This window comes from Adiantum capillus-veneris, chromosome 23, assembly GCF_014529385.1.
Source record: "Adiantum capillus-veneris isolate H3 chromosome 23, ASM1452938v2, whole genome shotgun sequence".
Taxonomy (NCBI): Eukaryota; Viridiplantae; Streptophyta; class Polypodiopsida; order Polypodiales; family Pteridaceae; genus Adiantum; species Adiantum capillus-veneris.
This window is the reverse complement of record NC_140953.1, coordinates 18313050-18338665: the sequence shown is the minus strand read 5'-3', so window position 1 is coordinate 18338665 and position 25616 is coordinate 18313050. Positions and strand designations below refer to the sequence as shown.

The window sequence follows — 25616 nt, the reverse complement described above, 5'->3', positions numbered from 1 at the left end:
TCTCATCTTAACAAACTTAAGAAATTGGACATCAAAATAAATGCTGGAGTACTTCTTAAGTAAGTACGAGTGCCAAGTGACTTGAGAAATAGCACATTGGAACACCTCTACATTCACACATCAGAAAGGCACTGACCAGTAATGCGTTTTGCTGGATCGAAAACAAGCATCTTGTCCACAAGATCGATAGCTTCTGCATTAATGCGTGGGTATTTCTGTGCGAGTGGTTGCCGTTCAAATCTTGGTAGCTGTCTGATATACCTCTGAGTGTTGACATTCCTTAAAAATCCTAAATCCTCGTCGTTTGGAGAACCTATCAACTGTTAGATAATGTATGGACACACAAAATTCTGTTAGAAAAACCAAGTTGAGCCAAAAGAAAAAAAGGGCAAACTATATTTACAACCAATGGTATACCTCTGTAATGAGTCTTAATTGTTGCACATAATCTCTCCCAGGAAAAAGAGGCTCTCTGTTCAAAATCTCCATGAAGATGCAGCCCACTGACCAAATATCAATTGCAGCAGTATATTCGGAGCAATTGAGTAATAGCTCTGGTGCTCGGTACCAGCGTGTTACCACATATTCCGTCATGAAGTCAGACTCTGCTGTTGTGCGAGCAAGCCCAAAATCACAAATCTTCAAATCGCAGTTTGCATTGAGTAGCAAATTGCTGGGCTTCAAGTCTCGGTGGAGCACATTGGCTGAGTGGATGTATTTCAAACCTCGTAACAATTGGTACAGGAAATACTGCCCATATCGCAACAAAATACATATTATTGACACCATCAACGACAAAACAAACCCTATTCTAGACTTTGCCCCAGATGCAGATGAAGACAGCATATTGACAACAATGACATCTAGAAGCAAGGTAGCTAAGTATGTTACGTACCACACGTTAGGTACAGGTATGATACGTGTATCGTTCGTCTACTTGGGGTAACGATAGGTACAGATATGATACATGTATTGTCCGTCAACTTGGGGTACGGCACACGATTTTCAAAAAAATAAAGTAACTTATCTTATCTTCAGCATTGTTGATCAGAGATGAAAGTTCAGAGAAACACATACATGAAAAAGATATTTCAAGTGAGCCTAACATGATGCTATTAAACTGTAAGAAAGAGCTTGAAAGCGTAAAGTATGGCTCTACCACCACAACTTTTTAAATTTCAGAAAATGGCTATGAAAAAATGGTAGAATATGTCTGGTACGTACGGTATGGAAACAAGGGGTTAGGTACGTGAATGGATACAACCATGTCTAGAAGCGTTTACTTCAACATTTGCGCAAGTTGGTAGGAATTTTATTCATATCTTGAACTAACAGCACATCAAAACAACGTGATCAAATCTTCCCCCAATGCAGATCAAGTTTCTATGAAGCAACTACCTGGCTTCAGAGTAGCAAAGAAGGAGAACTGCACATACAGGTCGCAGCCCAAGACACTTCGTGTCAGACACGGTGGCTGACGGGAATGACAAGATCTGGCTTCACACAAATTACAAAATCCTTATTGATTTTGATTTAAGAATGTTCATGAGAGAGAGAGAGAGAGAGAGAGAGAGAGAGAGAGAGAGAGAGAGAGAGAGAGAGAGAGAGATGAAATGATATATTAATGTCTTCAAAAGGCCAAAATGACCTATGAGACCAATTTGTTACAAACTTGTGAATCTAATACCATGTCTGTGTACAAAAAAAGAGATACGAAAATGAATCTAGAAGTGTTACTAGCTGGAACTGTGTGGGGTATGTGTGACAACTGATACAATGGGTGCCCAATACAAGAGGGTGATATAATGGGTGATGAATCCATCCTCATTTGCACTCTGGATCTCGAAATTTGGCTCGAATCTTTTGTTGTAGTTTCCATCGATGCTATGAAGCTCCTCTCCTCAGTCGTGGGGTGTCTTGATCTCCCAAGCTCCAATGCTCGGTCAATGACAGTACCGCATGTGTGAGTATGAGCTGAGCTTTGCAGTGATGGCTGCTCCTCTATCTGCCCAGTGTCTAGTGAGAAGAAATCCGTACTCTCTCTAGGATTGTCTCGCTCCAGATCTCCTCAGTAAACTATCTCTGTGTATGTGTAACTCAAGTAGATATAGTCCAAGACATCTCTGGCTGAGAAACACACTCTTCTGTCATTCTACTTCTGCTAGTAGCTACTTCAGCCTGCTAACATTTAGCTATGCTTGGCTTTGATTCTCTCTTTGTCACTGTACCTTGACTTGTGATTACTCCTTATGAGGAAATCTATGTACCTCTTCTAAGTGGCATTGTCAAGACCCTATCTAATGGTACTGATAGCTCATGACTTTGGAGAATGGTCCAAAGCCCTCTCTGAATAGACAGTGGAAGCGACCGCGTATCTTGTAATACACTATGCACTGATATATGTAGCAGATGTGAATGATGAATTTTACTCAAGATGAGTGCTCCGAACTGTGCTCAAGGGTTCCTTTCAATTATGGAAGGGAGAGCCTTCCGTTCCTTTAGTGAGAGAGTGCAAATGATCACAAACAAGGTGGTAAACACTGTGAATGAAGGTACTGAGACTGAGAGATAGAGAGAGAAGAATACGACACCAGAATGTTGTCAAACCCTCCTCCGAAGGCCCCACTCTCTATGGCGAGAGCGGTCTACTATTAATTGCACTACAATGCAATGGACTTGCAGACGATGTCAACGACGATGAGGACGACGAGGAGACGGGCTAAAATCTGAAAACGCTACGGGCTGAAATCTGCAAATCTTGTATCTGCTGAATTCTGACTCTATGTCGGTGACGATGGTGCGACGATGATGCGCTGAAAACGCAGATGTCTATGAATGAGTGAATCATGTTCAGCGTACAATGTCTTTTTGCTTTTCGTGCTTCGCGTTCTAACTTCATGTCCATCACCGTCTTGTCGAAAGCCTCCATAGGAGTTAGTGCAATCCTATGCGTAGATGGGGAAGGGGGAGGGTCAGAAAAACCTCCTGGTGGGGAAAATTCTTCTTCGCCTCTCTCATGCCCATCACCTCCAAGCGAAGTATCCATTCCGCTTCGAGTGATGACCATCCACTTAAGTCGTGGGTTCTTGTGGTCTTGGGTTCTTAAGTTCACAAGGAACTTGGGTTCTTGGGGGTCTTGGGTTCTTGCAGTGCTTGAGTTCTTGAGGTTCTTGAGGGTCTCGAGGGTCTTGAAGTTCTTGACGTTCTTGAGGTTCTTGAGTTTCTTGAGTTTTCTTCTTTCGCTTGCAATCTATGTTAGAGAAAGATCTTCTCTTCACCCGAGTTCTTCTCTTTCCCGCGGCGCACTCCTTGGCGGCCTTGCGCTCACACCAAGGTTGCTTTTTCCCACCTCTCGTCGATTGGCCGGCCGCTAAGTGCACGGTCCGCTCTCAATGAGTGAAAAGAGACACAAGGGGAGGCTGGACAAGCCCTTCTTTCTTGGGTTTTCTGTCACTCTTCAACAACACGGTTAGGAATCGACACGCACAAGAGGTCTTGGGTTACGTGCGACCGCAACAAGCAAAAAAACTTTCTCTGGTTCTTTCCTTGAGTGATACAGAACACTGCCAAAGCTCTGATACCAATGTAAGGTGCAGCGGAAGTGAATGTTGAACTTCGCTCAAGATGAGTGCTCCGAACTGTGCTCAAGGGTTCCTTTTACTTACGAAAGGGAGAGCCTTCCGTTCCTTTAGTGAGAGAGTGCAATGGACACAAACAAAGTGGTGAACACTGTGAATGAAGGTGCATGAGACTGAGAGATAGAGAGAGAAGAGAATACGACACCGGGAAGTTGTCAAACCCTCCTTCAAGGGCCCCACTCTCTAAGGCGAGAGCGGTCTACTTATGATTGCACAAATCTCTACAATGCTTGGACTTGCCGACGATGAGGAGGATGACAAGACGGGCTGAAATCTGCAAATCTTTATCTGCTGAATTCTGACTCTATGTCGGTGATGGTGTCGATGACATCGGTACGATGATGACGCGCTGAAAACGCAGATGCTGGAATCTGCGTTTTCCGGGATGAAACTGCAAACTTTGCGGGAACTGACCGTGTGGCGAGGATCTGCTGCGGGAAGGTGAGATCTGCCAGGTTCCGAGATTCTACTGCAGGTACTGAATGCCGAAAACTGAAAACGATGGTGCTACTGTGGATTCCGTCGCGAATGAACTGCAAAACGCTAGGTCGTCTACTGCTCCAAAAAGGCTAGGGCTGAATTCTACTGCTGGGGAAAAATCTACTAACGCTAGGGCTGATCTGCTGTCGTGAAGTGGTTCTACTGTGTCTACCAATGCCGAAGCTCCTCTGCAATGCAAAATCACCAAGGCTGATCTATCCTTGCAAAAACGCTAGCTTGATGCTGAGTTGCAAAAACGCTAGGCCATGCTGTTGGGGGTCCTGCTGAGAAGGTGTCTGTTGAGCGAGTGCTCCTGCTGCCTCTTCTCCCAGAAAGTGCTAGCGCTAGGTTTCTATATATACAAACTTAGCAAAATTACCCTACCTAGTTCCCAACAAAAGTCACTTACAAATAATAAGTGAAAAATGTCAAAAATAGGAAAAATAGGTTCGAAAAATGCTACTGATGGGATCTGACTGGAATTTGATGGTCATGCTGTGTGCAACCAGAGGATATGCATCTATTCTAAGTGTCTGGACATGCGAGTCTGCAAACAGACTCACAAAAGTGCCAGATCACTTCCTATTCTAGACTAACTTGATTGAACTGAACCCTCGTCATGCTGTAGCTTGTCCACGAACACATAGGGTTGGATTGTCACGTGACATCCCCTCCTTTTCAAAGTGAGGTACTGGTACCGAACTATATGGCGTCGAGGGAGATCGCCAATAGCATCCGGAATCCTGGAAGGGACTCTTCGCCGGCCCACTCTGATGTGTGGGTCGTGCGGTAATTGAACTTCATAAAGATCTGCAATGCTTGCTTCTTTGGGCCGCGCCGAAAGCGACACAAAGTCATTTGTGGCTCCTTCAATGCTTCAACTTTGTCTATGGACGTAGGTCCACCTTCTTCAAGAATCTCCGAGGATGAAAATTCTTGAGACCACTTCCAACACAAAAACATGAACATACCTATTCCATGTAAAGTGACTGGAAAAAATCTTGTCTTTCTAAAAGACTGTGCATGCAATGTAGATGAACAATTAGACGGAGTGCCAACCCGTTCACCACACATACGCAAACAATGAGATCGAATCTTGTGTTTCTGATCTAAATCAATCAATTGTGGCAATTCACAACAGAAATGCCCATGCTTGGTGCTCATACTTGCTTGTGCTCTTTCTACGATTGTGTCGCACCAAGGAAGAAACATGCAATGTGACTTCCTTGAATGCAAACATTTCAGCTTTTCATGAGAAATACGTATACATACATGCTCATTCATGAATGAAACGTGCTCAACGTACAATATGTCATGCCTAGGAAAAGGGATCACATAAAGACGCTAACTAAAATACAAGAAACGATCACGAATGAAACACTCGAGCAATGCCTGTTGACTAATCATGAGAACACATAATACTTCCTATGAGGGTTCTTTGGACCTAGGCTCGAGAGCCAAGATCGGTTCTTCGTGTTTGATCGAATCTTTCCTGTGGGGGTTCTGTGGACCTCGACTCGAGAGCCAAGATCGATTCTTCGTGATTGATCGAAGCTGCAACGAGGTTAGCTTGGCTAGAAAAAGCATCAACTAAACCATCATCTTGGTGAACAATCACATCATCGTCATGTAAATCATCATGCTTGTGAGAAATCACATCTTGATCATCATGCAAATCATCATGCTCGTCATTGTCATGCAATTCTTCATGCTTGTCATTATCATTCAAACCATCATGCTTATCATGATGCAAATCCTCTGTGTCATGCTTTGGAGAAGAAGAGACTAAGAGAGTCTCCTTTTCCCGAATCTCTTGCATCTGTGTCTGCACTTGAGAAAAGAGTCGCAACATTTGTTTCATGTGTCGGTCGTTCATTGCCTTTCTTGCTTTGGTCTCTCGACCAAATTCTGCTTTTCTTCCTTCGGCTTCCAAGCGCGCTTGCTCGTGCTCACGCTCTATGGCTGCCATTCTTTCTTTGTGTTCTGCCTTTCGTGCTTCGCATTCTAACTTTATGTCCATCACCATCTTGTCGAAAGCCTCCATAGGAGTTAGTGCAATCCTTTGCGTAGATGGGGAAGGGGGAGGGTCAGAAAAACCTCTTGCTGGGAAAATTCTTCTTCGCCTCTCTCATGCTCATCACCTCCAAGCGAAGTATCCATTCCGCTTCGAGTGATGACCATCCACTGAAGTCGTGGGTTCTTGTGGTTTCTTGTGGTCTTGGGTTCTTAAGTTCACGAGGAACTTGGGTTCTTGGGGGTCTTGGGTTCTTGCGGTGCTTGAGTTCTTGAGGTTCTTGAGGGTCTCGAGGGTCTTGAGGTTCTTGAGGGTCTTAGGATTCTTCAGGTTCTTGAGGTTCTTGAGTTTCTTGAGTTTCTTCTTTCGCTTGCAATCTGTGTTAGAGAAGGATCTTCTCTTCACCCAAGTTCTTCTCTTTACCGGGGGCGCATCCCTTGGCGACCTTGCGCTCACACCAAGGTTGCTTTTTCCCACCTAACATCGATTGGCCGGCCGCTAAGTGTACGGTCCGCTCTCAATGAGTGAAAAGAGACACAAGGGGAGGCTGGACAAGCCCTTCTTGCTTGGGTTTCATGTCACTCTTCAACAACACGGTTAGGAATCGACACGCCCAAGAGGTCTTGGGTTACGTGCGACCGCAACAAGCAAAAAAAAATTCTCTGGTTCTTTCCTTGAGTGATACAGAACACTGCCAAAGCTCTGATACCAATGTAAGGTGCAGCGGAAGTGAATGTTGAACTTTGCTCAAGATGAGTGCTCCGAACTGTGCTCAAGGGTTCCTTTTACTTACGGAAGGGAGAGCCTTCCGTTCCTTTAGTGAGAGAGTGCAATGGACACAAACAAAGTGGTGAACATTGTGAATGAAGGTGCATGAGACTGAGAGATAGAGAGAGAAGAGAATACGACACCGGGAAGTTGTCAAACCCTCCTTCAAGGGCCCCACTCTCTATGGCGAGAGCGGTCTACTTATGATTGCACAAATCTCTACAATACTTGGAGTTGCCGACGATGTCGACGACGATGAGGACGACGAGGAGACGGGCTGAAATCTGAAACTGCTAAGGGCTGAAATCTGCAAATCTTTATCTGCTGAATTCTGACTCTATGTCGGTGAGGATATCGATGACGACGGGACAACGATGATGCGCTGAAAACGCAGATGCTGAAATCTGTGTTTTCCGGGCTGAAACTGCAAACTTCGCGGGATCTGACCATGCGGCGAGGATCTGCTGTGGGAAGGTGAGATCTGCGAGGTTCGGGGGTTCTATTGCGCATACTGAATGCTGAAAACTGAAAACGCTGGTGCTACTGTGTATTCCATCGCGAAGGAACTGCAAAACGCTAGGTCACCTGTTGCTCCAAAAACGCTAGGGCTGAATTCTGTTGTTGGGGTAAAATCCACTAATGCTAGGGCAGATCAGCTCTTGTGAAGTGGTTCTACTGTGTCTACCAATGCCGAAGCTCCTTGGCAATGCAAAATCGCCAAGGCTGATCTGTCCTTGCAAAAACGCTAGCTTGATGCTGAGTTGCAAAAACGCTAGGCCATGCTGTTGGGGGTCCTGCTGAGAAGGTGCCTGTTGAGCGAGTGCTCCTGCTGCCTCTTCTCCCAAAAAGTGCTAGCGCTAGGTTTCTATATATACAAACTTAGCAAAATTGCCCTACCTAGTTCCCAACAAAAGTCACTTAAAAATAATAAGTGAAAAATGTCAAAAATAGGAAAAATAGGTTTAATGCACTGGAAAAATGCTACTGATGGGATCTGGCTGGAATCTGATGGTCATGCTGTGTACAACCAGAGGATATGCATCTATTCTAAGTGTTTGGACATGCACGGTCTGCGAATAGCCTCACAAAAGTGCCAGATCACTCCTATTCTAGACTGACTTGATTGAACTGAACCCTCGTCATGTTGTAGCTTGTCCACGCACACGTAGGGTTGGATGTGTCACGTGACATGCGTCTACCTTCTTCAAGAATCTCCGAGGTTGAAAATTTCTAAAACCACTTCCAACACAAAAACATGAACATACCCATTCCATGTAAAGTGATTGGAAAAATTCTAGTCTTCTTTAAAGACTGTGCATGTAATGTAGATGAACATATAGACGGAGTGCCAAACCGTTCATCAAACACATGCAAACAATGGAGTCGAATCTCGACTTTCTGATCTAAATCAATCAACTGTGGCAAATCACAATGGAAATACCGATGCGTGATGCTCAATCCTTCTTGTGCTCTTTCGCATATTGTGTCATGCCAAGGAAGAGACATGGATGCGAATTCCTTGAATACAAACATTTCATCTTGTCATGAGTAATCGGCATTCATTCATGAGTGAATCGTGTTCAGCGTACAATATGTCATGCCTATGAAAAGGGATCACGTAAAGACGGTGACTAAAATACAGGAAACTGTTATGAATGAAACACTCGAACAATGCGTATTGACTAATCATGCGTATACACAATACTTCCTGTGGGGGTTCTTGGGACCTCGACTCGAGAGCCAAGATCGGTTCTTCGTGAGTGATCGAGTTTGCAATGAGGTTAGCTTCACTAGACGAAGTATCAACTAAAACATCATCCTTGTGAACAAGCACATCTTTATCCTGTAATTTATCATGCTTGTGAATAATCACATCTTCATCATGAAAATCATCATGCTTGTGAATAATCACATCTTGATCATGCAAATCATGTGTGTCGTGCTTTGGAGAAGAAAAGACTGAGAGAGTCTCCTTCTCATGATTCTTTTTAGAAAGTAGTGGGACCAACTCTTGCATGTGTTGGTCTCTCTGTGCTTCGTGCTCTAACCGTCTTTCTTCGCGCTCATGATCCAATTTGGCTAGATGCCACGCTTCGTGTTGTAACATCATGTCCATCGTCGTCTTGACCAAAGTCTCCATAAGATTTGGTACAATCCTTGGCGTAGATGGGGAGGGGGACCTCCTAGTGGGGATAATTCTTCTTCGCCACTTCCATGCTCATCACCTCCATGCAAAGAATCCATTTCGCTTCGGGTAATGACCATACACTCAAGTCTTGGGTTCTTAAGTTCACGAGGAACTTGGGTTCTTGTGGTTCTTGGGTTCTTGGGTTCTTGAGGTTCTTCTTTAGCTTGCAATCTGCGTTACAGAAGGATCTTCTCTTACCAGAGCTCTTCTCTTTCCTGCGGGCGCATCACTTGGCAGCCTTGCGCTCACACCAAGGTTGCTTTTTCCCACCTCACGTTGATTGGTCGGCCGCTAAGTGCACGATCCGCTCTCAATGAGTGAAAAGAGAAACAAGGGGAGGCTGGACAAGCCCTTCTTTTTGGGTTTCGTGTCACTCTTCAAAAACACGATTAGGAATCGACACGCCCAAGAGGACTTGGGTTACGTGCGACCGTAACAAGCAAAAAAAATTCATAGCTGAACAAGGTAAGAGCTAAAATTGAAATACCTAGCCAAGCCAAAACCATGATAAATTACAACGGCAAAACAAATAACAATGTCTAAGAATCATGACTCAAATCACACCAACAGTTCCTAATACATGATTTGAATCTTGAGTCCTTACCAAAAGACCAATAATACATGAGCTTAGTTTTGGCCATACTACATAAACTGCCCAAATATCAATAAGAAACTAGCTAGAGTCCTCCTCATAAGGCTTTGTAATGGGTTTAAAAATCCTAAAACACCCGTTTGGGTCAGTAGGTCAAAAGGGGAGAATAAAAAAAACATCGTCTCGTTTCGCCCGTTTTGCCGAAACGTTTAGCCGTTTTGGAGGGCCGAAACGCGTTTTTATGTCACACTGATCCACTCACAAATTGTGCGATTAGACCTCTCAACCACGCCATTAGATGATGAATTATAAGGGGTTGTTAACTCTCTATTAATACTATGCATCTCACAAAAAACATTAAACTCATGTGATACACACTCTCCCCCATTATATGTTCTTATTTCCTTAAACTTAAGACCCTTCTATGTGGTCAAAAAAGCATGAAATCTTTCAAAAGAATCAAGAACATCACTCTTGTTTTTAAGTACATACACCGAAGTCTTTTGTAAGGTGCAGCGGAAGTGAATGTTGAACTTTGCTCAAGATGAGTGCTCCGAACTGTGCTCAAGGATTCCTTTTACTTACGGAAGGGAGAGCCTTTCGTTCCTTTAGTGAGAGAGTGCACTGGACACAAACAAAGTGGTGAACACTGTGAATGAAGCTGCTGAGACTGAGAGATAGAGAGAGAAGAGAATATGACACCAAAATGTTGTCAAATCCTTCTCCGAAGGCCCCACTCTCTATGGCAAGAGACGTCTACTTATGATTGCACAAATCTCTACAATGCTTGGACTTGCCGACGATGTCGACGATGATGAGGACGACGACGAGACGGGCTGAAAACTGAAAAATGCTAAGGCTGAAATCTGCAAATCTTTATCTGCTGAATTCTGACCCTATGTCGATGACGATATCGATGCGACGACGACGTGCTGAAAACGCAGATGCTGAAATCTGCATTTTCCGCGCTGAATCTGCAAGCTTCGATGGATCTGACCGTGCGGCGAGGAACTGCTGCGGGAAGGTGAGATCTACGAGGTTTGGGGCTTGATCTGCGATGTCTGACTGCTGAAAACTGAAAACGCTCGTGGTTGTGGGGATTCCGTCACGGAGATCTGCAAAAATGCTGAGTTGTCTTGCAGATGCAAAAACGCTAGGGCTGATCTTTGTCTTCTGCTGCTGCCGGTGGTTTGCAATGCAAAACGCTAGGCTGATTTGATGGGGTTCTGTCGCCAGGATGATACATAAGCAAAAAAATTAGCTGCTCTAGTCCAAAAACGCTAGGTGTTGCAGTCTCTTGCAAAACGCTAGGCCTCTGTGGGGTTCTGCTCAGAAGTTGCTTGTTGAGCAAGGTGCTCCTGCTGCCTCTTCTGCCAGAAAGAGCTAGCTCTGGTTTGCTTATACACAAACTTAGCAAAATTGCCCTACCTACTTTCCAACAAAAGTCACTTCAAAATAATAATTGAAAAATGTCCAAAATGGGAAAAATAGGTCTATGCACTGTAAAAGTGCTCCTAATGGGTTCTAATGGAAATCTGATGATCATGTTGTGTGCAACCAGAGGATATGCATCTGATCTAAGTGTCTGGATATGCATGGTCTGCGAACACTCTCACAAAAGTGCCAGATCACTTCTTATTCTAGACTGACTTGACTGAACTGAACCCTGGTCATGTTGTAGCTTGTCCACGGACACATAGGGTTGGATGTGTCACGTGACATCTCCTCCTCTTCAAAGTGAGGTACTTGTACCGAACTGTATGGCGTCGAGGGAGATCGCCAATAACATCCGGAATCCTGGAAAGGACTTTTCGCCGGCCCACTCTGATGTGTGAGTCGTGCGATACTTGAACTTCATAAAGGTCTGCAACGCTTGCTTCTTTGGGCCACGCCGAAAGCGACACAAAATCCTATGTAGCTCCTTCCATGCTTCAACTTTGTCTATGAAGGTAGATCCATCTTCTTCAAGGATCTCCAAGGCTGAAAACTCCTGAAACCACTTTCAACACAAAAATATGAACATACCTATTCCATGTAAAGTGAATAGAAAAAATCTCGACTTCCGAAAAGACTGTGCATGCAATGTAGATGAACAAAGAGATGGAGTACCAAACCGTTCACCACACACACACAAACAAGGGGATCGAATCTTGTCTTATTGATCTAAATCAATCAACTGCGGCAATTCACAACAGAAATACCCATGCTTGATGCTCAATCTTTCTTGTAGTCTTTCTGAAACTGTGCCGTGCCCAGGGAGAGACATGGAATGTGACTTCCTTAAATGCATACTTTTCAGCTTTTCATGAACAATCCGCATACATCCGTGCTGAACGTACAATATGTCATGCCTAGGAAAAGGGATCACATAAAGATGTTGACTAAAATACAGGAAACAATCACAAACGAAACACTCGAACAATGCGTGCTGACAAATCATTCGAACACATAATACTTCCTGTGAGGATTCTTTGGACCTAGGCTCAAGAGCCATGATTGGTTCGTCGTGTTTCATCGAATCTGCCTGGGGGGGGGGGGGGGGGCTGTGAATCTCGACTCAAAAGCCAAGATCGATTCTTCGTGATTGATCGAATCTGCAACCAGGTTAGCTTCGCTAGAAAAAGCATCAACTAAACCGTCATCCTTGTGAACAATCATGTCTTGATCATACAAATCATCATGCTTGTGAGAAATCACGTCTTGATCATACAAATCATCATGCTTGTGAGAAATCACATCTTGATCATGCAAATTATCATGCTTGTCCTTATCATACAAATCATCATGCTCATCATTATCATGCAATTCATTATGCTTATCATCATGCAAATCCTGTGTGTCATGAGTTGGAGAAGAAGAGACTGAGAGAGTCTCCTTTTCCCGAATCTCTTGCATCTATGCCTGCACTTGAGAAAAGAGTCACAACATCTCTTTCATGTGTCGAGCGCTCTGTTCGGCCGCCAAGCACACTTGCTCACGCTCACGCTCCAAGTCGCCCTTTCTTTTTGCTTTTCTTACTTTGGCTTCCAAGTCGTACTTACGCTCTATGGTTGCCACTCTTTCTTCGTAGTCACGATCTATGGCTGCCCTTCTTTCTTTGTGTTCTATCTTCCTGTCCAGAAACAACTGTGGCAACTCCTCCATAGGTGTTAGTGCAATCCTTGTCGTAGATGGGGAAGGAGGAGGGACGGAAAAACGTCCTGGTGGGGAAAATTCTTCTTCGCCTCTCTCATGCTCATCACCTCCAAGCGAAGTATCCATTCCGCTTCGGGTGATGACCATCCACTAAAGCCGTTACCATTTACTAAAGTCGTGGGTTCTTGTGGTCTTGGGTTCTTAAGTTCACGAGGAACTTGGGTTCTTGGGGGTCTTGGTTCTTGGGGTTCTTGAGGTTCTGGGGTTCTTGAGGTTCTTGAGGGTCTTGAGGTTCTTCTTTCGCTTGCAATCTGCGTTAGAGAAGGATCTTCTCTTCACCCGAGTTCTGCTCTTTTCCACGGGCGCACTCCTTGGCGGCCTTGCGCTCACACCAAGGTTGCTTTTTCCGACCTCACGTCGATTGGCCGGCCGCTAAGTGCATGGTCTGCTCTCAATGAGTGAAAAGAGGCACAAGGGGAGGCTGGACAAGCCCTTCTTTCTTGGGTTTCCTGTCACTCTTCAAAAACACGATTAGGAATCGACACGCCCAAGAGGTCTTGAGTTATGTGCGACCGCAACAAGCAAAAAAAACTTGTGGTTCTTGTGGTTCTTTCCTTGAGTGATACAGAACACTGCCAAAGCTCTGATACCAATGTAAGGTGCAAGGGAAGTGAATGTTGAACTTTGCTCAAGATGAGTGCTCCAAACTGTGCTAAAGGATTCCTTTTACTTACGGAAGGGAGAGTCTTCCGTTCCTTTAGTGAGAGAGTGCAATGGACACAAACAAAGTGGTGAACACTGTGAATGAAGGTGCTAAGACTGAGAGATAGAGAGAAGAGAATACGACACCAGAATGTTGTCAAACCCTCCTCCGAAGGCCCCACTCTCTATGGCGAGAGCGGTCTACTTATGATTGCACAAATCTCTACAATGCTGGGACTTGCCGACGATGTCGATGACCATGAGGACGGCGACGAGACGGGCTGAAAACTGAAAAAGCTAAGGCTGAAATATGCAAATTTTTATCTGCTGAATTCTGACTCTATGTCGATGAGGATGTCGATGAGGACGATGCGACGACGACGCACTGACAATGCAGATGCTGAAATCTGCATTTTCCGGGCTGAATCTACAAACTTCGATGGATCTAACTGTGCGGCGAGGAATTGCTGCGGGAAGGTGAGATCTACGAGGTTTGGGGCTTGATCTGCGATGTCTGACTACTGAAAACTGAAAACGTTGATGCTTGCGGGGATTCCGTCGCGAAGATCTGCAAAAACATTGAGTTGTCTTGCAAATGCAAAAACGTTAGGGCTGATCTTTGTCTTCTGCTGCTGCCGATGGTTTACAATGCAAAACGCTAGGCTTATCTCATGGGATTCTATCGCCAGGATGATGCATAAGCAAAAACGTTAGCTGCTCTGGTCCAAAAACGCTAGGTGTTGCAGTCTCTTGCAAAACGCTAGGCCTCTGTGGGCTGAAAAGTCGCCAGTTGAGCAAGGTGCTCCTGCTGCCTCTTCTACCAGAAAGTGCTAGCTCTAGTTTGCTTATATACAAACTTAGCAAAATTGCCCTATCTACTTTCCAACAAAAGTCACTTAAAAATAATAAGTGGAAAATGTCAAATATAGGAAAAATAGGTTTATGCATTGTAAAAATGCTCCTGATGGGTTCTGATGAAAATCTAATGATCATGTTGTGTGCAACTAGAGGATATGCATCTAATCTAAGTGTATGGATATACACGGTCTGCGAACAGACTCACAAAAGTGCCACATCACTTCCTATTCTAGACTGACTTGACTGAACTGAACCCTGGTCATGTTGTAGCTTGTCCACGGACACATAGGGTTGGATGTGTCACGTGACATCTTTCTACTGAAATCATGAATGAAAGATACAAAATAACATTCACCCGCATGTGATCTCACAGGCATAGTGCAAACATTTGAGTGTACTAAATCAAGAGCATGCAACCTTTCAGAGACACCAGAAGAGAACTTCACTTGTTTACCAAAGATACAATCTTTATAAAATTCAAGGCCAATACCTTTTACATCAAATCTCCCAAGAGAGGAGAGAACCTGTAGTCCTTTCTCACTAATATGGCCAAGTCTCTTATGCCAAAGTTCCATTGGACAATGAACTTCAGCCATAGCAACAAACTTGTCAGGTAAGGCCTTGCAATGCAAATAGTATGAAGTTCCCTTTTTACTGCCCTTCACAATCAGCATAGAACCTTTTTGTATTTTCCAAAAACCACCACCAATAGTAGTGAAGTAGCCCTTTACATCCAGCTGGCCAACTGATAGTAAACTCTTCTCTATGCCAGGCACATACCTAATAAATTTTTTTAAGTATGAGAGTCGACAATGGAAAAAGGGGAGTTTGATGAGACAGAAAGCTGGAAGCAAGAGATGATGCAATAGTTAGCTCTTGAAAATGTGAAGCACTCAATTTTTGACAAGCGGAGTATCTTTGATGACTATGATCCAGCAAGATATCTCAAGTTCTATGAAGAGGAATTGAAGTTACATGGAGTATCAAAGGTAAAATACATTCTAAAATTTGATAGATTTGTGATTCTTCCAGATTTTGTTGAGCGAGTTCAAGAGCTTCAGCAACAATACATCCACAGCTGGAGCAAGTTTAAGTCAACCATTATCCAAGAGTGTTGGGATCAGAGTATGTGTGAAGATGAATTGGAAAGTAATGATGTGCCTACCTATGCAAATGTTTGCAAACAAATTTGAGCTAAGCTTGAAGCTATTGTAGATGAGTTTGAGAACGATAAGTTATATCAGGTTGAAGATGATGAAGAAGTTGTAAAGGCTGTTTATGCGAAGCTTGGAATTTCAGATTCTAAGTATCCAGCTATGTCAATGAATGAAGTTAAGAATTTACAGGGTCTAGAAATACATGAGGAATTACATGGCTTGGTTGTACCATAGCATATGTTTGATAAAGCTCTGCAAAGGGACGAGTATACAACAAAGAAGCAGGAGAGAAGCCTAGCACTGCTGTTAAACGAGCCAGTTATATCTAAAGAGAGAATCATGCAAGTGTATGACTGCAACCATATACAACTACATATGGACAAGGGTAGGATTAATTCTGATGATTTTGATGTTGATTTAGATAATAAACTCTTTGCATACAAATGTAGAGTCTTTTTCTTATAATGGGCTAAATTTTTTACTTGATGCATACATCTTTTGTAATCTTGACTCGCAATCAATAGTAAGTGATCTGTAGACCACTTGAAGCTTAGTGCTATCTATTCAAAGGGGGTGCAGGATGATGAACAATTTCTTGGTGTTATAGATGAGTGGATCTATTATGGTGATGATATAGATAGGGAAGTAGATGCTATTTTCCAAATGTATGCAAAATTTTGTGCTACAGAAGTTTAGAGATACTTGACTGAGGGCAAGACAATGGAAAAGCGGTTTAGAGAGAATATGGCTTGTAGGTATGCTATATGTGGGAAGGCTAGTTGCACAGGATACCAGATTCTTTTGAGGATGTAGACACAGAGCTTGTGTTTATTAGCCTTGGAAGGGTTCTCTGCTACAGATGATAAGGGTTTCGAGAAATTGTAAATGATAGAGTATATCCAGACCTAGTTGATATTGAGCTTATGCAACTACTTGATGAGGCTTTACTAGATTTTGTGCACAAAACATGGAATCGTTTTATGATGTTCCTTGGGAACAAAATGAAGAGGCTAGTGAGAGGGAATTTATGTATTCAGAAATGGATGATTTGCGATCAGTTGAGCAAGGTGGACAAGGGATATGGCAATATCTGATGTTACCCTATGATGTAGGGGATTTTCTGCTATCTTTTGATCCAGAAGGATATCACGGTGCTCATGATTTATGTAGGTTTTCTATATGCCATTCAATCGAGGGGGATGCTTTGATGCTTATGGTTTAAGCCTTAAGGCAGTTGCTTTGTATGCCATTTTATTCGGGATGGTATTTGTGATATACTTGTTCTAGGTCAGTTGATGTATATGCCTTGGGATACAAGAGGGTTCTATAACGAGCATACTTTGTGGCACTATGTTTACATATACATTGATGTAGTGGACTCGATTCTTTGCAATTGCTTATGTCACATTTCAAGGAAGTTTTTGCGTTTTCCCTATGATCTTGAAGGGGTATGCTCACATGAAGCCAACGTTCGAGAGATTGTTGATAGCATTTATACATTGGGATAGAGGTTATGTATTTACCGGGTAAGCTTTATGATTGCATTGTAGTTGGCACATGACGGAGGATCTGCAGGTTCAGAGGGGGTAGATGTCAGCGTCCACAAGGGGAACTCAGACAGGATACATGGTTTTTGGTATTCTCATCGCTCATATGAATTATTGGCACTTGATATTGACTTGGGTGTACACTATTGGGAAAATATGTCATGCTTGGTGATGTCTTGGTTAATATAAATGCTAAGTGTTGTGTTCGGCACTACCAAATGTGGTGCCCTTCAGAAATTGAAATAAGTACTTAAAGAGTCCAATGTTCAAGATGTTGCCTTGTGGTTGCAAAATATACCTAACATGGCAGTGGCAAGAAAGTTTTGAATTGTTTTTTTAATGGGCCATCGAAGGAAGATGTTATGCTTGGCGATATTGTGGTCGATATGCAAGCCAAATCTGGCGCACTTTGAAAGGATTACTTGAGACATGGCCAGCCATTGTGCCTGGCCGCCCACAGGGTAATAAATTAATTCAATGTGAAATAAGGAGGAAATAAGAAGAGTCCCCTGACGGGCAGCGAGCAGGGATGGTGCATGCAGCTTGCGGAGCTCATGGTGAGCAGAGCGCTCGGTCTTAAAGGGAAAAAGGACGGGCAGGCTATGGCGCCCCTTTTTGGTCTTACTCCCACCGGTTTTTGTGCAGTGAAAAGTTCGGCTTGCCACATCATCGAGACTCTTCCCATGCCTTGCAACGATCGCGTCTTCGTTGCTAAAGGGGACTATTTTTAGCTCTAAAAAAATGGGTTTTATTGCATGGCAAAAGGGGAGGAGAATGGCTTGAACAAGCAGAGTTAAAGAGAAGAAGAAGGGATTGGCAAAGGAGGAAATCTTTCTCTTTTGCTTGTTGGGGGAGATTTGGCAAGGCAAGAGGATCTTCAGACATCTTCTCCCTCTTGAGCTATCATCCAAGGAGATCTCTCTCTCTCTCTCTCTCTCTCTCTCTCTCTCTCTCTCTCTCTCTCTCTCTCTCTCGTGAAGAGCAAGAAGGGGAGGAGGAAAGGAGATCTTTGGGGAAGGTAACGAAGGAGAAGAAAAGGGGATCTCTATCGTGCTCTCCCTCGAGCCCTCATACTCAAGCTTGGCCAGAGCTCTCTCGCGGCATTAAGAAGGGCTTGAAGTGGCATTACAGAGGGCCAGAAAGGATTCTTGAATGGCAAAGAGTCAAGGAAGGTGGTAAAGCCAAAGACTGCATAAATTAAGGAGTAGAATTCTTGTGCTCCCTTTTGTTAGCAACTTTATTAACACTCTTCCGCTCACAAGCACGTCAACATTAATTACGATAGCTTAGTGTCGTTAACCGCAAGTTTTGTAATCCATTTCCAGATGATTAAAAACTATCAGTTTCAACCATGCAAGGTGTCAAATGTGCCAAAAAAAAAATGTGTTGTGCATTTTCTGTCATTCTTTTCCTAGAGCAAGCAGTGCGCTAGCTCACCTTGCGAACACATAACCCCTTGATAACATGTTATCTACGTCAATTATTACTTGAGCCTCTTGTTCATTCTTGTGGGAATCTAAGAGGCACATAGGCGACTCCATATGTAATCTCAAACAAATCGGTAATTTGAGAAAAAGTATATTCGGCAAGCCATAGGCAAGGCGATAAAATCATTGCAACAATCACCGACTGAGCGAAAACAGCAAACACTAGAATTTGAAAGAGAGAACACTCCATAGGAGACAAGACACGGAGTGGAGGAGTTCCACTACTCCCAGAAGCAAGTGACTTTGGGGCCAATGCTTCTAGGAGTGGAACTGTGTCACTCCTCTCTGCCCACAGGACGCGCACCATGTGCCAACGGAAAAGAACAGACTGAACAAACTTTTAGCACTTCAAATAACAATTGAAGTGAAAGAGATAGATGAAATGAGGAGTGGCGAAGTTCCACCCTAGAAAGCATTGGCTCCAAACCTTGGCGCCCCTGCCACATGGCACTATGAGCGCATATCGCGGGCATCCGTACAATTGCCACATCATCTTTTATGCATCTATGTGTGTGTGTGTGTGTGTGTAAGCAGGTCCTGCTTTACTTTAATCTCTTTAGGTTCCTTGGGCCCCACCGAACGGGGTCCCATAAGTTTGTAAGACTCCTTTAAAATAGGCCACTCGGCAAGACTTTGCAAGTTGGTAAAACTTCTTCTATTGCTTCTGCTTCTTCACTTACGGTTTAGGCCCCTCAGTCGGAATCTGCAAGTCGGCTTCGTTCTTCAGTGGCTTGACACGTCAGGAATTTGTGACATCCCTCCTTCTTGAAAGAAAGTAATCATCCGCGATTACAGCATATCTGCAAAACAACTCAAGTTAGCTCAAAAATTTCCGAGGGTCATTCCGAGGGACAATCAATTTTCTTATTCCAAAAGGAGCTCTTGATTTCTTGGGTCGTTGGCTTCCCAGAAGAATCTCATCCAATAAGGAGTCTCATTCCAGATCGCAACTCTTGATATCCTCGGTTGTTGACTTCCCTGAAGTATCTTATCTAAAAAGGAATATTCAGTGGTTGACACATCGAAATGCAACACAGATGCTCACATATGTATGTTACACAACATAGAAACATAAAGCCGCCGATGAACACTCCCCCTGCAAATAACCATCTTCGTCCAGGCCATGAGCTGTTCAACGACTCCCTCATCACTCCTCCCACAAATAACCTAAAAAGGTCCGGGCCATGAGATATAGAGGCCTTTTACAACCAAACACCCTCCAAACCGCATCATGCATCATTTGGAGGTGCTGAGAGTAACCACTGCTCAGACTGCTTAATACTCCCCCCGTAAATAATCATCCAAGTCCGGTCCATGAGTAACAACAACAATACTCCCCCCGTAAATAACCACAGGGGTCCGGGCCATGAGTAAAAACAACACTTTTCAAACATTCAATACTGCCCCCGCAAATAACCACGAGAGTCGAGCCATGAGTATGAAAGCAAGCATTCTCAAACATCATTTGTCACTACTCCACACGTGAGTAAAATCACCAATTGAAACCAATATTAAAACCAGAGTCAAACAGTTCAAATGCACCAAGACAGGTTCAAAACAAATACCATCCATTTCAAACAATTCCAAACAGGATCACCAAACAAGTTCTAAACCAGATTCTCAAACAAAATTCAAACTTAAAAAGTAACCTCGCCATCAGTCGAGCTCAAAAAGTCGACTGACTTTCCATCCTGAAACGTGCATTAAAAATTAGGGTTAGATTCTTTTCATAAGGTCGTAACCGACCACAGCATGGTCCATCAACCCTTGGACAGACAGTGTTCCTCTAGCGACGATGGTAGTCCCAAGACATAGCAATCACACTGGACCTCCAAGGTTATCAGCTCGAGAAGAGACACCTACTGAGAGATGTCGAGAAATTTCAAGTTATAATCTGCTAAGGTTTCCATGGCAAGCATTTCAGGATATCCCACTCTGCCAAAAGCTGCAATCTGAAGGAAGATGTCTGAAGGCATATAACTTCGGGCAAAAATTCTCTTAAAAGCTTGCCAAGTTCTTGGAGTGTCCGACTTGGTAGCTATAAACATCCACCACTGCATGGCAATGCCTCTGAGAAAAACAACGGCTCGAAAAGAATCCTTGATCCTTCTTTGCAATGATCTTTATGGCTTCTGTCCTGTAAGACAGAGCGATGAAGACAGGAGCGCGCCCGATGCGCGAGAAAGGGTGGGAGTGACTAGTAAGTCTGGAGTCGGGACCTGAAGATACTTCAAATAAAATTCCAGTAGACTTTGGAAGCGCTGGTTTGCTCTATCCGCTCTTTGGTGGGACCGGTATACTTTCAAAAAAGCACACGCCTGAAGCTGTGATACCACTGTCACAGGACGGGCACCACGTGCCAATGGAAAAGAATAGACTGAACAGACTTTTAGCACTTCAAATTAACAACTAATCAAAAAGAGATAGACGACAAGAGGAGTGGCGAAGTTCCACCCAAGAGAGCATTGGCCCCAAACCTTGGTGCCCCTTTCGGTATTTCTTTATATTACTTGAACTCGGTACAATGCCGGTACTCTATCCTCTGCACCCTGTACTGAAGCATGCAAGCAGTTACATAAAAAGCATTCAAGTTCTAAAAGCACCTGGCCTTCCAAAAGGAGCCAACGCAAAACATGGGATTTTCGTACAGCTGCCACGTCCGCATTCTCAGCAGCGCATATCACGGAATTTCGTGCAAGCTGTCATGTGGCATTGTCAGTGCAAATCGCAACGCCGTACAACTGCCACATCATCATCTTTTACGCGTCTCTATGTGTGTGTGTGTGTGTGTGTGTGTGTGTAAACGGGTCCTACTTTATTTTAATCTCTTTAGGTTCCCATGGCCCCATCGAATGGGGTCCCATAAGTTGGTAAGACTTCTGCTTTAAAATAGGCCACTCGGCAAGACTTTGCAAGTTGGTAAAACTTCTTTTGTTGCTTTTGCTTCTTCACCTAGGATTTAGGCCCCTCGGCTGGGATCTGCAAGTCGGCTCAGTTCTTCAGTGGCTTGACACGTCGACAATTTGTGACAGTCTTTTATCTACTATGGGGTATTCTCTCTTTCAAGTTCAAGTGTTTCGTCGTTTCGGCTCAACTCGGTGATTGTTGCAGTGATTTTATTTCTTTGCCTATGGTTTGCCAATTTCTCCATCAATTTGTTCTCTCAATCGTGTCTTCTCGAACTTGAGAGGAATAAATTTAATTGGAGAGCTTCCTATGCATGTGTGGTATTTGTTTCTTTCATACACTTCTCTTGAAAGGACACATAACTGCTTGTGGCTTGCCTTGTAGGAAATGTCCATATCTTGGAGCATTCATTTGCGGTCAACATCCACTTCTGGCCACAAGGATGGGTGGGAAAGAAATTCTCCATTTAGTAAAATTCTACTCTAATATTTCTTGAAGTAAATCTCACTAGAATTGGTTAACGATACAAAGAATCTCTTTAATGATTTTGTGTCTTAGGCATTCCATGATGCTCTATAAAATCTTGGGCAGAAAGATTCTAATCTTAGGACTCTTTTAGCTGACATTTTGTCAGAATCTGTCTTTATAACAACAAAGTTTTTTGAATCTTAGGGAGGTTGATGATAGAAGTTATGGCTTTGTTCTCCCATGGTTGTTGGGAAACTTAGAGAGACTAAGTCTACTCTTGCACTCTCGCAACTTTTGGCCCATCTTACATTCGTGAACATAATACCGAATGTCCTTTCTATTCGTGTGACTAAAAATATTAGCGTTCCAAAACCTAGAGCCATATGCAGAAAACTTCTTTGACCCGCATATGGAGAGAGGCATATGCTTCGTCGACAACTCTCTATCTTAGTTGTCTTGGCCACATATTTGGGTCAATAATCATAAAGAAATCTTTTGTTCAAGTTTTTGAAAGTTCTCTTCCTATTGTCTTACCAGATAGATTAGGTAGTCCATCAACTCCATCATGCATAGTATTGACTAAATACCACAACATCCCCACTAACGTCATCAGTGCCCAATAGTGGGTGTAGAACTAGGTACTAACATATGCTCCCCAACACAATACACACAACACGCACACACACATGAGCATACATCAACACAAAGTTCAACGTACTAAGTTTCTGTCATGACTCCGGAGATCAAGGGCAGACTCAGCCATAATGAAGCCTAGCACTAAAAGAAGTATTAAATCGGAAAAATTAGCACAAAAATGAGGTAGTTGATAGGGCATACGCACCACAAAATATAGAAACAATTAGCACAATATCAACTGGTCGTAACTCGGACGAAAACTTCACAATGTGAAGTCTGCATGTCCGCTATACAACTAAAAAATATACCTAGTTGAATCCAGGATAAGCCCAAATTCACCCTTGAAGGAAAGTGCAAGGTATAGACCCATGGTAGTCACCCACAAGACAATATAACCATCAGCTCCATTATTTTGTCTTGTGGGTGACTACCATGGGTCTATACCTTGCACTTTCCTTCAACGGTGAATCTAGGCTTATCTTGGATTCATCTAGGTATATATAGGTAGTCTGATCGAGAAACTGTAGGATACCATATCAATCCTATCATCTTCTCGATGTTCACAAAAGCACTTCATCTGACAAAACGATTTGTTATATCATCCTTTCAGTAAACGGAGTTCAACCCTCATTCAAACCGAAGCTTTCTTTGTTAGACACATCCTTATCTCGTGCGAAAGGACAAGCAAAAAACATACTTATTGATTTCTCAGAGACGTGACTTTCTATCAAAAACTTGCCCTCTCACTTAAAGATGAGGGTCTTTTGTATTCTCCTCATCCAAATGTGGAAATTAGGTTGCTCTTAGATTGGATTGTAAATCTTTAGCTTTAATTCCTGACTCCATCATGGGCTGCTAAGTATACATGTTCATGCTTCTACAATGTTGGGTTAAGAGTCCCGATTTGAGCTTTATCATCTTCAGTGCATGAGAAAGGTTCATAATGGAGTCATGTTGGAGACATTGGACATACATTTGTCCACATAGGCCGTGACAGAGGAATAAATTGCTTGAAGAACTTGACCTTGAGCTCAGTCCAAGTCTTTGCCTTAGTTCCCTCTAAAACTTTGTCAAACTATCAATTACATGGAGGCTCCTTGAGGTAGATGCTCACATGCCTCATCTTGTGCTCTTTGGGAATTTGCCATTCGCAAAGGCAACTTTAAAGCATTGGATGAAAGACAGAGCCCTTGAGATATGTCTACTTTCATTGAAATTGTCGAACTCTTGCTTGTCTTTTGTCATCGTTCCATGAGTGGCAGCGTTTCCGGTCTATAACTTTGGACTTGGGACTTGTGGGTATTCTAAGAGAAAAGTGAGGAAATAGGAGATGCTAGAGAGAGCTTTTTAGGCTTCTCTGAATAGAGATAGGAGACTTTGGCTCCCCTTGCTTCCTTCACATACCTTGAAGCTCCTCTTTCTTGCTTCTCTCTTGACTTGTCACGACTTCTTGTATTCTCTCAAAATCGTCCTTTTGGAGAACAAAGACCTTGCTCCAATACCATTTTGACAAACATAGTGCATGTCGTATAACAATATAAATAAACTCAAATAAAAAGACTTTGTTACTTAGGGAAAAGCCAAATTTGGGGGGGGGGGGGGGAGAGAGAGAGAGAGAGAGAGAGAGCATCAACCATGTGCGATAGCATGATAGAGTAGAGATCAGGGTGGTGGCCAATCAGCGGCCGTCTGAACACAGCCATAGAGATAGAGACCGAGATAAGCAAGGGCAAACACAATTTATCCTTGTTTAGAGACTGTCATAGGTGCATCAGAAAAGAGCGAATCGGATGATGATCTTGTCTGCAACCACGAGCAAACCTCCTTTTGAGACCGGGCAAGCAATGGATCTCAGATCTGTCGGGATAGATCTTCTCATAGACAAGCTCCTAACGCGAACCGCCCACCGTATGGGCACGACAACCACCTGCAAGCAAACACGTCATGTGTAGGGTGTCTACACGGCCGGAAAGAGAGTGCTAGAGAGGGGAAGAGAGAACGTTGTGCAAAAACGCCAGAGAGATCGTTGATGATCAAAAACGCTAGAAAGAGGCCGCAAGAGAAAAGCGCTAGAGAAAGAGAGTGTGTGCCCAAACGTTGGAACTATTGTCACGTGACACATCCAACCCTTTGTGTTCGTGGACAAGCTACAGCATGACCAGGGTTCAGTTCAGTCAGTCTAGAATAGGAAGTGATCTGGCACTTTTGTCAGTCTGTTCGCAGACCGTGCATGACCAGACACTTAGATTAGATGCATATCCTCCGGTTGCACACAGTATGACCATCAGATTCCAGTCAGATCCCATGAGTAGCATTTTTACGGTGCATAGACCTATTTTTGACATTTTTCACTTATTTATTAAGTGACTTTTGTTGGAAAGTAGATAGGGCAATTTTGCTAAGTTTGTATATAAGCAAACCTAGCGCTAGCACTTTCTGGCAGAAGAGGCAGCAGGAGCACCTTGCTCAACAGGCAACTTCTCAGCAAGACCCCCACATCAACAGGGCTAGCGTTTTTGCATCTGCAAGGACCTAGCGTTTTCATCCACAGGTAGCCTGGCGTTTTGTGCACAACAGATCAACCCCGACAACAGCAAGACAGACAAAGAAGCCTAGCATTTTGCATTTGCAGGACAACCTGTAGCAGTAGGACAATTTTCAACCCTAGCGTTTTTGCATCTGCAAGACCATTCAGCGTTTTTGTAGATCTTCGCAATGGAATCCCCATAAGCATCAGCATTTTCAGTTTTCCGCAATCAGACATCGCAGATCAAGCCCCAAACCTCGCAGATCTCACCTTCCCGCAGCAGTTTCTTGCCGCACGGTCAGATTCCGCAAGGTTTACAGATTCAACCCGGAAAACGCAGATTTCAGCATCTGCGTTTTCAGCGCGTCGTCGTTGCATCGTCGCCATCGATGTCATCACCGACACAGAATCAGAATTCAGCAGATAAAGATTTGCAGATTTCAGTCATTAGCATTTTCAGATTTCAGCCCCTCTCATCGTCGTCGATATCGTCGGCAAGTCCGAGCATTAAA

The 25616-nt window shown here is 43.5% G+C and overlaps 1 protein-coding gene across 3 annotated transcripts in view; it reads right to left on the bottom strand.

Annotated features, from left to right (window-relative positions):
* The window catches only part of LOC147427474 (mitogen-activated protein kinase 4b-like), a 79824-nt gene that overhangs the window by 1093 nt on the left and 53115 nt on the right, over positions 1-25616 (bottom strand). For all 3 annotated transcript variants that reach the window (XM_086496396.1, XM_086496394.1, XM_086496395.1), the window contains 2 exons: positions 418-750; positions 137-320 (listed from right to left, as the gene is read on the bottom strand). In XM_086496396.1, coding sequence (XP_086352522.1) covers positions 137-320; positions 418-750 — 517 coding nt within the window. The remainder of the gene's footprint in view (positions 1-136; positions 321-417; positions 751-25616) is intronic.